At 42.7% G+C, this 12,887-nt stretch overlaps 1 protein-coding gene across 4 annotated transcripts in view; it reads left to right on the top strand.

The window, feature by feature from the left end:
- The window catches only part of LOC121324067 (zinc finger protein 385D-like), a 95,584-nt gene that overhangs the window by 48,902 nt on the left and 33,795 nt on the right, over positions 1 to 12,887 (top strand). Inside the window, exon 1 of one of the 4 annotated variants that reach the window (XM_041265511.1) lies at positions 1,709 to 1,917. The exons of the other annotated variants lie outside the window; for them this stretch is intronic. Within the exon in view, the coding sequence (XP_041121445.1) occupies positions 1,761 to 1,917 (157 nt within the window). The 5' untranslated portion in view covers positions 1,709 to 1,760. Of the gene's footprint in view, positions 1 to 1,708; positions 1,918 to 12,887 lie in introns of those variants that run through there. 4 annotated transcript variants of the gene reach the window in all.

Raw genomic sequence — 12,887 nt, 5'->3', positions numbered from 1 at the left:
GGGGAGAGAGAGGAGAGGGGAGGGGAGAGGGAGAGGGAGGGAGAAGAGGGAGAGAGCGGAGGGTGGAGGGAGGAGCGGAGAGAAAGAGAGTCTACCCGGGAGAAGAGTGACGGAGGAGGGGGGAGTGAGGCACCTAGTGGAGCCGGGAGGAGAGAGAGGAGAGGGGAGAGGAGAGGGAGAGGGAGAGAGAGAGAGAGAGGAGAGGGAGAGAGGAGAGAGGAGAGGGAGGAGAGGAGGGAGGGGGGAGGGGAGAGAGAGAGGAGAGAGAGAGAGGGGGGAGAGGGGAGAGAGAGGGAGGGGGAGGAGAGGAGGAGAAGGGGGAGATGGACGAGCGGGACGCCGAGGGATAGTTCAGAGAGGATGAGGGAGACGAGCGAGAGCTCTCGAGGGACGAGCGGGGGGGAGGGTTTAGGAGAGTGAGAGGACGATCGGGCGATGCGGCAAGGTGCGTGGGGATGAGAGAGAGTAGAGAAGAGGAGAGGGGAGTCCGGGAAGAGCTCCAAGGGGAGAGAGCGGGAAGGAAGATACGAGAGGAGAGGGGGAATGAGGGGAGGATGAGGAGAGACGAGGGTTTGAGAGAGATGGAAGAGGAGAGAGGGAGAGGGAGAGGGAGAGGGAGAGAGAGAGAGAGGAGAGGGGGGAGAGAGGGGAGAGAGAGGGAGAGGGAGAGGGGAGAGAGAGGAGGGGGGAGAGGGGGGAGAGAGAGAGGGAGGAGAGAGGGAGAGGGAGAGGGAGAGGGAGAGAGAGAGAGAGGAGGAGAGGGAGAGAGGAGAGAGAGAGGAGAGGGAGAGGGAGAGGGAGAGAGGAGAGAGAGGGAGAGGGAGAGAGGGAGAGGGAGAGGGAGAGAGCAGGAGAGAGAGAGAGGAGAGGGGGGAGAGGGGAGAGAGAGAGGGAGAGAGAGGGAGAGGGAGAGGGAGCGGGAGAGAGCGGGAGAGAGAGAGAGAACTCTTCTTGTGTTGGTTGTGTGTCTGTGAGTGGGTAGAGCATACTATATAGTGTGTGTCTATTTATTGATGCTGTTGTTTTTTTTTTTTACAGTATGCAAATATTGTTCCTGCCATCCCCCTATTGTGTTATCATAAACTAATCATTAATGACGTGAATCTTATCGTGAATCATATCAGCTAATTAAAAAATCAGCCCAAAAGAACCAAGTGTGAATGCAACCAAGAGAAACCGAACTGCAGGGTCATTGCTTGTGGGCGTTTTGTTTCACAACTTTGAATCAGTCGGTTTATCAAATGTTTGCTGAATGCACACATACCAATTTAATTTGCTGCCCCACAAAAAGAAGATTCTTAATAATAATAATAATAATAATAATAATAATAATACAATGCCACAGAATGAAAATGTGCACTATGGAAGAGATAACACAATTGCAGCTTTTTCCTCTATGGTTCAACACCCCCCATCTAATTTTATGTTGATGCCCAAGCTATGTTTTTGCAGGGGGGGGGGGGGGGGTCATCAATGGTTAATAAAGAAGACTAAAGATGGGGTTAAGCTGTGTGGCCAATAGCGTTAAGAGAGGGGGAGATTGGGAAGCAGAGGGGACGGGGGAGGGAGCTGTCTCCCAATCCTCTTCATCCCCTTGCCTGCCTTCCTCCAGGGCACACAGATCAGTAGACCATTAAGCTTTTAATTGAGGTGTGTGTGTATCATTCTCCGAAGTGAGTTGTAGCAGTTGGAATTCGCAAGGAACGAAGCAAGAGAGAGAGAGAGAGAGAGAGAGAGAAGGCAATTTCTCATCGCAGTGCATGCTGCATTCTGTACAGCCTTTCGTGTTTTTTTTTTTTCCTTTTTTAAATTTTAAATCTGAAAGCAGATTGGGATACAGCTTCAAGAGAAAAGCCATTGCACAGAGCAAGCAAGAAGTCAAGCTGAACTCAACTGAACCGAACAAGATGCTTTTAGGTGAGTCTTGACAGACTTTTTTCCTTTATTCTCTCAGGGTTGAGGGTATATGAATTGTGTGTGAGCAGCTATCGTATGTACTGTCGTAAATGTAGCAGCTTCGTATATATTGCTGGCAATATACAGCTTGTATATACGGCTACACTAGTTTAAGTGCTTCAGCGCTTGTACTGCAGTCTATAATACTTGTATAGCTCTTGGTGTGCTTGTCAGAAAGAACAGAAAAGGTTGGTTGATAAAACAAAGAAATGTATTGCAGAATGTGCGTTGTGGTTAGGGGATTCCCGAGGCTGGTTTATAGCAAAGGTGAAGTTGAAAGGACACTCAGGGAATCAAATATCTGCAATCTCCGCAGGACGTTACTGTAAAGAGATGTTTATCCATTTAACACACAATCCTGTTTTTTTTAACAAAATCAAGTTTTGGAAATAGGGGGCAGGGCTGGCTAGCTGAAATGCATGTAAAGTTTTCTACAGGGATACCATCAGACTGACACTGTATTGTCAGTCGAGTGGTTTTTGCCTAATTCTTCTCAGTCTGAAATTAAAATGCATTCAGTTATTGCAATCCCTAATCTTAATTACCCTGATAATACAAAAATGTATTCCTATAATTCCTATAATATCTACGTTTGTGAAGCCCCATATGATAAATACTGTTATTCAGCTGTGTTCTGCTGTTGGTACCCTATGTACGGTACCATACTATATGCTTATTATTTTGGCGATGTGTCCCTATGTTTTTTTTTTACATGCACAGAATATTTGATCAAACTGGCGCTGTGAATCTTCTAACCTGTTCTGGAGGAAATAAAAACCCTTGCTTGAGTTTCTAACTTCACTTCTTTCAATTGCTGTTTTCCATGGTCATAAATTATAATTGGAATCATACAGTGTTTTCTTTTAGTACCGAACACATGCAATTGGCTTGCCTGCATTCCAGCTCTTTTATGTATGTTGGTGGAAATGCCTGGCATCATGAGAGCTGGCAGCTGGCATTACAGTACCTGCAACCTTGATACAGACTGTTTGCATATATGCTGAAAACCCCAGATTCCTTGTCAGGGTCTTACAAGCAATGATGTGATAAAGCATAAAGAATTACATTTTGCCTGTATTAACCTTGTAATCTGCACAGCAGATTAAAATAAACCAAATGCATGTACATTTGCAAATTGGTCTACATTACTATTTGAAAAAAGATATAAATATTAACATTTTGAAATAGCATGCAATCTTATAATACTAATATAAATTTGACATACACGCATGCATAAATCTAAACCTGTACCTTCAGCAGATGCATTATGACATAATCAGAATAGCATGATAACACACCTTATTTTTTAAAAGTCACTGTAAGTAATTCATTTATAAATGGGCCCCACATTTTAAGGAAATCGTTTCATTTTCCTTGCTATTTCTATCATCACCTTTCATGCACCTATACATAAAAAACAGAAATGCTGTCAATTTGTAGGCCTGTTCACCAAGGCAATTTATTTACACAGTGTTATTAATTAGCTTGAATCTCTTATCAGCTTCCAGCTTCTTCTGCCTCCACTAGTGACATCAGTTTTATATACAGTGCACTCCTGCATATAGCCCCTGCAGATTCATGGATAGCAAGAACTCTCAAAACCCATTCTGTAGCTGGAGATGGGAGAAAGGGGTCTGTGTTCACTAGAGGCATTGGAAGTGATAATTACAGGGCATTGACTGTCAAGTGTCCTCATTATGCGCCTGCTATCAGCCTGCATTGGCAGCTGTAGATAAAGGAAGGAAAGAGTTAATTAGCCCCTGCAATCTTTGATACTGGGACCAGGGTGATTCTGATGCTCAGGTTGTGACCAGAAGGGATACAAGCAAGAAGAATAAAAATAAAAGAAGGAAAGGATATCGAATCATTTTTTCCTGCCACCTGTGGGGATGCCGGTCTAGTTGAGTGAGCACGACTAAGCAAAGGGAAAAATTGCTAAAGGCAAACACTGCTTGTCAGGGAGAGATAACACTGTCTCTGCAGCTCCTGGAGTTAACACAGTGGAGTGACTTAGCATGTGTGTGTGTGAGAGAGAGAGAGAGAGAGAGAGAGAGAGAGAGAGAGAGAGAGAGAGCATACACACAGTTTGTGCCATGTGTGTGACAGACTGAGGAGAGAGAGAGAGAGAGAGAGAGAGAGAGAGAGAGAGCATGTGTGTTTGTGCGAGTGAGTGTGTGTGTGTGTGAGAGAGAGAGAGAGAGAGAGAGAGAGAGAGAGTGTGTATGTGTGTGAGAGAACACGCATGTCACACAAACACACACACACTGTCTCGCGCTCTTCTCGTCTCGTAGACACAGGAGAGTGTGTGAGAGAGAGAGAGTGAGAGAGAGAGAGAGCATGTGTGCGTGAGAGAGGAGAGAGAGAGAGAGAGAGAGAGAGAGCATGTGTGCGTGTGTGTGAGAGAGAGAGAGAGTGTGTGTGTGTGTGTACGTACATGTGTGTGTGTGTGTGTGTGAGAGAGAGAGAGGAGAGAGAGAGAGAGAGAGAGAGAGAGAGAGAGGAGAGAGAGAGAGAGAGAGAGAGAGAGAGAGCATGTGTGTGTTTTTGTGCGTACATGTGTGTTTGTTTGTGTGCGCACATGTGTGTTTGTGTGTGCGTGCAGCAATCTATTCCATCTTATTTATTTACCCAAAGCTACAGTAACAGGTGGATTACGGGCTCTTAACACTACAGAAAATGTTATTTTGATAAATAAATATACAGCATTAGCAGGGTTGAGAAGAAATTGCGCCATGTAATATTTTTCTTTTTTTTTTTGGTTTAAATTACCTTTTTTAGCATTGCAACATATATATATATATCTACACATTGTAGTTTTAGAATAAATAAATCAATCACACTACTCCTTGGTATGTCAGAATATCCGAAAATAATACAACTACAGAGCCATTCTTCCAATGGCTCACATTTTTATTACTGAATCAGTGCTTTGTGCTTGCAGAGCCGCTGCATTTTCATTGAAGATCATTTGGAAAGATTGTGGTGTAGATTGCCCCAAACAATAGCAGAATCACGATTAATCTGTGCCTTCAGGACAAAACCACAGCCTTTGCCTTTAACTTTGACTTCAAATGCTGATTCAGGTGAATCCTAACAGGACATCAGTCAAGTAATTTAGACTATTATATATGGGGAGAATTGCCTTTTATCCTTGCTTGTTGTGTGTTAGCAGGATTTAAATAAGATTTATTACCTGTTTCACATGAGCAGGGGACAGTCATTGGACGCTGCATCTAGAATCCTCAGCAGTGTCTTCGCAATTCAGATTTCTAGTTGAAACATTTGGTTTGTTTTGGGTATCACTAGTACTGCAGTTTTTGGGGTTTTTTTATGGCTCGTTCTTTTCAAATAAATTTAGAAATATGCACAGCTAACTTTGTATTTTAATTTATTTTGCTTTTGCTGTGCAAATAGACCAAACTTTAAAATGAGAGTGAACAGCATGTATAAATGTTAATTATTGGGCGAAAGGTCCATAAAACTGAGTCACAAAATGGGCTTGTTTAAAGTGTCCTTCAAGGCTCTTGTCTATTGCAAGCTTGTTACAGTCAGTCTAGCCCGAAAGTGTTAACTGGATCACATGGTAGAATTTCAGTCCCTGTACGCTCTTCAGCACTGTGAAATGCTCAGATAGGATTCTCAAAGTTAATCTGTGACAAAGGGAATTTTTGATGCCACTAATCCTTCAGAACTGTACACACTTGGCAAGTGCCTTTGAAGAATCTTTGGATAAAAAAAAAAGAAATGAAAATCACTTTTAGAATGCAGTCTAGGGAAGCCGGCACTAAGATTACTTCCCTACTCTATTCCCAAACAGGAATAGAGCAATTTTTTGTTTGAAAAATTAGATGCACGTTATAGTCATATTAAGCAACCCTTTCCTCCAATGTGATGATGGATTCTACAGATTCCAACTGAATTTGTGACATTTGTAGGATGGTTTTTGCACGATCTTGTTACCATACTCCTAAAATGCAGAACAGTTACTTTTGATGGAAAGAGATTTACCTCAAGCTTGTCTTCTCTCAGACATCCAGCCAAACTGAGAGAGAGTTGTTTTTTTAGGGGTTGTATTTTGTGTTCTACTTCGTTAATCTGTGTTTGCTGTTCCAATTTGAATTATGTCTCACAGCTGTTGAGCGTGGTAAGGATCAATACCAGCCAGTGAACTACTGGATCAAAACAGTATTTCAGATAAAAAATAGTGGAATGATTTAAAGAGTGGTTACAGTCACGGTTTCAGACTTCTGTGTATCAAGGTTCTTTGGGCCCTGTTTATAGATGTTCAAGATTAATTTCATCTTTGGGGATTCTGGAGGGAGTGTCGCATTGGCTCTGGCGCTCCCCTGGGTTAGGGAGGCAAAACCGGCAAGATTGCTTCGCATCGTGCTGCACCGGACCCTACCAGCCATGCGCCCAGTGAGCTCAGATCGGACACCTGCAGGGTTGGCCTTTATCCTCCAGGGGCCAGTAGCTCTTTGACATCCGCTCTCAAGCTCCTGAGTGTAGAAGAGGAGGTTGGCTCGGTCGTGGGATCAGAGGACGCCTGCTGAACCTTCTCTTCTCCTGAGCTGTGTGGGGAATCGCTGCCGTGAGGAGAGGAAAAGAATCGGACGTTCTAAATTGGGAAGAAAATAATTGGGCTGTTATTTCCAATAGGGGTGGGAGGATTCTTTCGTTGGAAGGTTCAGGTTGAAGTAAAGATACACAGGCAATAAACATTGCATTACAAAGGGATTAGAACCACAGAGTACTGTAAACAAATACATTGTAAGGCCCCATACTGGCATGTGGTAATATTGACTTGACCCAACAACTACAACACAGCATTAGAATCATTTAAAGAGTGCAACAAGATTTTTCCTAGTGAATGGAATTTTCAGTTAAGAAAAACACTCACACCCACACACCTGTCATAACTGTCAGTTTCTGTACTCACGTGCTTATATTACAGCAAGCATAATAGTTGCCCCTGTCCTGAACCTTTCTACATCTGAACGTTAACTTTCTAGCAGCTTTTAAGTTACAACGAAATGACTTAACAATGAAATGAGCTTTAGTACTGCGTTCACAAATACTGTGTCAAAATCAATGCGTCAAACTGCGGTTTACTACAGGGCAGAAGTAAAGCATAAAATGAGAACACGAAACAGCTGGCACAATTCTACTGTTGATAAGTTCCTTGCTTCTCGAAGCTTTAGATTTCTTGCATCTTTTAAAAGTAGACAGACTGCGTAAATACTTTAGTGGGCAAAAAAAAGTTTAATAGTGCTATTGTAATGTAAAGGTTGTCATGAGGTGAATATGGCTTTCGAAGGAGACGCTTATTAAAAGTGGCACTCCACAGAGGATGAACTAATCTTTTGGAAAGGTTCCACTCAATTTCCCCTGATTACTCGGTGAACGATAAAAGCCCCTTATACCACAAATTGCTGAAGTCCATAAAAATAAAAAATAAATGAGAGCAGAAATACATACAATGAACAGTCTGTTTTCAACAGCAATAAAAATAGATGAGACGTGATATTCTGCATGAATGCATCTTGCATGAGTAACCCCTGTTTTTGGAAAGAAAGAAATTATAATTTTTTTCAGACTCTGTTACAGCAAATGCCATTGCAGCATTCCCAATTTAGTGGCCAGACCCTCAATACTTGAAATCCTACTGTACGTAACCACAGCTTAATCACTGCGTTCGGAATCTGGGTTACTGTGCAAATAGACTGGATACACCCAGACTGCAACCACCCCCTTTCCAAACTGAAAATATTATCTTTCAAGCAACTTAAAGGCCAACTAACTGACATCTGTGTTTACACAAAAAAAACCAATGTGGATACGATTGCATCACCGTTAGCAAACCAGCAAAGGCAATACAATGGAAAAAATACTGCACAGAGTTGTTGTTACAGTAGCATGCTGTGCCGATATGGTACCATCGTACTGCAGTGGATTACCTTATGATGGTTACTTAGACTAAGAAACGCAATGTACTGAATTGCATCAGTGTCAGTATCATCACAGTATGTTCTTAACATGCTTTTTTTCATGTTGTTTGTTTTTCAATGTAATTTTAAAGTAAAGCTATGTACAGCACGTTGAAGTGTTTTACAGGAAAGGCGCTGTATAAAATATCATTGATTGATTGATCACTTGATTGATAGTTCACTAAACTAAACATAGTTTTCCTATGATCGATTTTCATTGGGGGATGCATCTCAAAATATAGAAAACATCAGTAGATGTTCTTTTTTTCACTTTCTTCTGAGCTCCGCACAGCCCTTTTAATAATGCTGGGATAAAGTTGGTGATAAATCCGGTGGTGGTTTCATGCAAGTCTCCGTCAAGGCAGGTTAGGCGCTGTTGTATGTAAGGCACAGATGGGTCGATGTCATCTGTCATTGTGACAGGCTGAAGATGAGTTTGACTGGCTGCCTCTCTGGTTTTTCTCGTTAGCTGGGTCGGGGTTGTCTCATCGTCTGGAAAAAAAAAAAAAAAAACATGCCTTCTTCAATTCCTCAGCCCTGTCGCTATCAAACGTAGCAAGTCCATTCTTTAAAAAAACGGCAAGGTGTATGGAACACACTACACCTTTAAGCTCAGGTGTAACTAAAAGCGCTAGTGCTATGTCTGAATTTGAAGCCTTTTTCCATTCCTGTTTACACTCTCTTACAAGGTTCGCATTTAGCCCTGTGGAAAACAGATGTTAGAAAACTTAAGAGCATAAGAAATTCCAGAACAGGAAAGGCTATTTGGCCCACCTATCCTCACTCGCTTTGGTGCCAGTGGGTCTGTTAGCACCCAGCAGAAGAAAAGCCTCTAACCAGGTTAGTAGGGGAAATGAAACCTCTGGGAATCTGTGGCTAGCCAGACCGCCCTTCCTCCAGACGGCTAGCTAAAGGTCTTCTTATGATCACAAGGTTGTACAATATTGTTCATCACAGCATCCAGTCTATTCTTGAAGGAGCCGAGAGTCTATTGCTTCAACAACTCTGTCCGGCAGCCTGTTCCAATGTTCCCTTTCCGTGAAAAAGCTCCATCTCCCCTCGGTAACACCCCAATCGCTTCAGGTCCCTGGCTCAAAACTAAGCGGCTAACAGCAGCAGCATGACGGAAGAGGTTTTATAGATCCAGGACCTGTTCTAGGGGTCCCTGGTGAAGGTGAGCTGACTCACATTCCACAGTAAGCGCCTTTCCTAAAGGCAGCACCAGTCAAGCAAGGCTTTCATTCTTCACTCTTGACTCACAAAGGAGTGAGTCACACTTAAAAGGAAAGCCTATTTATAAAGTGTGTTTTCTTAGCTTCTGTGGCAGGGCGATTGCCCTGCACAATGTGGAGTTAGGGTTGGTGTAATTTGTATGTGGGAATGGGTTTAGTGTCTGTCTATTTTGGAGTTGATTTGTGTGATTAAATTATTGTTTACAGATGGATGCTCGATTGAGACTTGCTGCCTGCTAGGCTCGGTTGAGGGGAAGGGCAGCAAGTGATTGGCTATGCTGGTCCTCAGTCAGCAGGTGGGAGATGGCCTGGGCTGATTGCAGCGCCATGCTGCAGAGGAGAGCTGTGTGTATTCTGGAGAAGCAGGATCGACAGCTACGCAGCCCTGAAACTGCAAGCGGTGCTTGTGAAGGCAATGCCTAGCCAAGGCATATGAAGCAGCAGGAGTCGTCCTGTGAATACCTGCTCATCAGTAGGGTAATTTAGGGGATAGTGATCCCATATAATGTATAGCGAGGGTTACGCAGTGTAGCTGGTTTCTGGAGCAGGACGCCTCGGTTATAAGGCTAACGCTCGCCCTGTGTGGCACCTTTTATTTGTCGTTTTTTGTACTGTATTTTATTTTGCCTTTTTGTACAGCTTGCTGTATGTGCCCTCTGTGTGTTACCATGGCTGGTAACGTCACATGACCACTTTATTTACTTTCTGTTTTGTATGTGCTGGCGTTTTCAACTCTACCTCCACTGTCTGTCTGTCATGCATAATCAACGGCTGCTCGCACACGTGACACAAGCACCCTGTCACAGCTTCCCTTTCCCAAGCACCTTCATAGTGCATTCATGCCGAAATGTCTGTGTTGAACAGCAACCTCCAAAGGTGAAAAGTTGTGCCATGGCAGCTGTGTTGCTTTTAAAAGCCCAGAGCCACACAGAAACTTTCTATCAGACGTTCTTAAATAGGCGTCTGTTTCACGAGACAGTATTTACAGTATGTACAGTATAGACAAGCACAGACAGCTCAAGAAACGATGTTTAGCACAGATGGTGAGAGGTAATCTTAATTGATATGTTTGCTTGTGAACTTTAACCTGTCCGGCATTCCATGCTCCGTTTAGCACTGTAAACTTAACAGAAAAATGTTTAGGTTCTAGATATTTGGAAATGATGAGAGATCAGATGGTTAGGGTTAGGGTTAGGGTTAGGGTTAGGGTTAGGGATAGGGATAGGGCTGGGGATGGGGATGGGGATAGGGATAGGGCTGGGGATAGGGTTGGGGATAGGGATAGTGCTGTGGATAGGGATAGGGTTAGGGTTAGGATTAGTGATAGGGTTAGAGATATGGTTATGGTTAGGGTTAGGTGTTTGCAGTGAGGCTTTTTTTACTGATTTTTTTCAATAGCCTTCTGTAGACCATCCCTCCCCCATATTGGCCCAAACTTATGAAGAGTTTCTTAACCAAAAGCTGAACTGCAGCAGGATTCAATTACAGCTTGTGTCTGTAACCAGAAAGATTCCACGTGCTATTATTTTTCCATATTATTGAGATTGTAAATAAAGCATAAAACGTCTCTAATGTTCCGTGTCTAGAAAGCAGAACTGCCACAATGCAGGTTTTTATTTGGCGCTTCCTCGGAATAATGTTCTGTAATGATCCTATCATCATCCACGCAGGTCTTCTGTCTGCACGTCTGTGTGGAAAAACTGGTGTATCTGTGCTTTTCTAATTAGGGGGAAGCCTTATCATTTACACCAGTAAAAACAGAAACAGCTTATTTTTCCTCCCACTTTGCTGGCTTGTATTTTTGAGACTTCCTTGGTGTGGAACGTGTAGGGGATGTGGCAGACCGTTTTGAATTGCATGCATAAAGATCTTATGAATACCACACGTCCATTCGCTCTTGTCCCAGTATTTAGGGCTGGCAGGGGTTTAATTAACAATTAACGTCAAGAGTATTAGACAGGATGTGGAGATTGCAGATTTGATTCAGAGTTATTTTCTTTTTGCAAATATTTCTATTTCTATTGGCAGAGTGGCAGCTTAGCTTAGCTTAGCTCTGGGGGGGTGCAAGGTAATCATGAAGTATTTATCCACAGCGAGCCCACCAGACCTGTAGTGCCGGAGGACAACACAAATCTGGTGGCTCCACTGCAGAACTGCAGGCGCCCTGTCAACCACAAGCACAATAATACATTTAAATAGAAATAAATTAGTGTAGTTACTAAAAGCCTACAAGTATCTCTACTGTTTGTTTTTCCCTTGACAAAGGTATGTTAAACATACCAAAATATTGTGAAGTTGGCTCTTTTGAGCAACAAAAAGATCTTTTTTTTTTTTTTTTAAACCATATGGGGCCCACTTGACCTTTCAAAATAATCATTGGTAGCTTCACCAGGTCTAGGAGCCCTGAAGTCTACTGGTTGCTGGTCACACTGAAAATGCTGTTTCAACTTTTCCATGCAAGCTGATAAAGTCAGGGAAAAGGTCCCTGTAAATACCAGTCCCTGTTTCATTGATGCTTAGCCAGGAGAACCGTTGCTCCACACTGAGGCTGGCAGGCAATATGATTCTGGCAGTACTTTTGAACCTGTCAAATTTGTCATCTCAATTTGACCTGAAAAGACCACCAGGGCGGCAAAAATAAAAACCTGCAATAACGTGCCTAGATTGAGAGTCTGAGAGTGTTGTCAATGTCAATGGTTTAGAATTCTCTTTTCTCTTTGCTGGATTTTATAGATTTAGGGCAGATTTAGCTCGGAGAGAAGGTGTTTTGAAAAACCGTATGACATTGCGATAGGGTAGATGTCAGTGGATTGTAAAGACTGTGTTTAATAATAGCATTGTCATCTGAGCTGCAAGCAGGTGAGATGTTAAATGTGATTTGCATGATTGTGCATCAAGGCTGGCATGTCATCGAGAGCACCACTGCAAAATAGGAACTTTGTCTTTTTTTTTTTCTATTGCAATGGGGGGTTCAGGAGTTGCCCAGGAAAAAATCGCACATTTAAAATCTTGAGTATCAATTCTGAATGACCGTAGGATCATAGCTTACTGAGCATGCAGAACAAACTGAAGGGGTGATAACTACAGTCAATTTGTGTTACATTAGGTTATCTTCAATTGCAGTCCATTACAGTTTCTCTGTTATCAAGTGTGTTAGCAACATGCAGCAGTGTGCACATGTATTAGAGCAACCCATTGCATTTGTAGTTTTGATTTGTTGTGCGTACGAAATCAATCCAACAGAACTGAAAGTCTTGAGAAAAGTGTCCAAATATGCAAATTAGTATAATCTAATTTAATTGATGACTTTAGTAGGCCACACGTGCAATTAATGTAAAACAGTGAGAGAAAAAGAACACAGAGCCACAAATGGTAAAATGCATGAGACTTTTTAGAGGTTGTTTAAAATGCCTAATTAAAGCATAGAGTGGCTATGGATCGCTTGACCTGCATGTTCAGCATGTGAGACATTTGCACATACTGTAGGTAAAGACAGGCATCTCCTTGTGTCCCCAGATCCTCAGTCTCAATTTGATAACTGGTACTGTGGTGATGTATTAAACCAGCTGTATGAACAGTGTGCAGCCCTGTATCGTTACCCTGAGATGATGAGGACAATAGAACGGTGAATAAGACAGAGTGCTCCTGTACACAAAGGGGATCTGATGCCTTCTTATCTCTGAATGTGCAGGTTGTGTGTTTCTTGTCTGCT

Source organism: Polyodon spathula, chromosome 12 (assembly GCF_017654505.1).
Source record: "Polyodon spathula isolate WHYD16114869_AA chromosome 12, ASM1765450v1, whole genome shotgun sequence".
Lineage (NCBI taxonomy): Eukaryota > Metazoa > Chordata > Actinopteri > Acipenseriformes > Polyodontidae > Polyodon > Polyodon spathula.
This window is presented reverse-complemented; position numbering and strand designations above follow the sequence as displayed.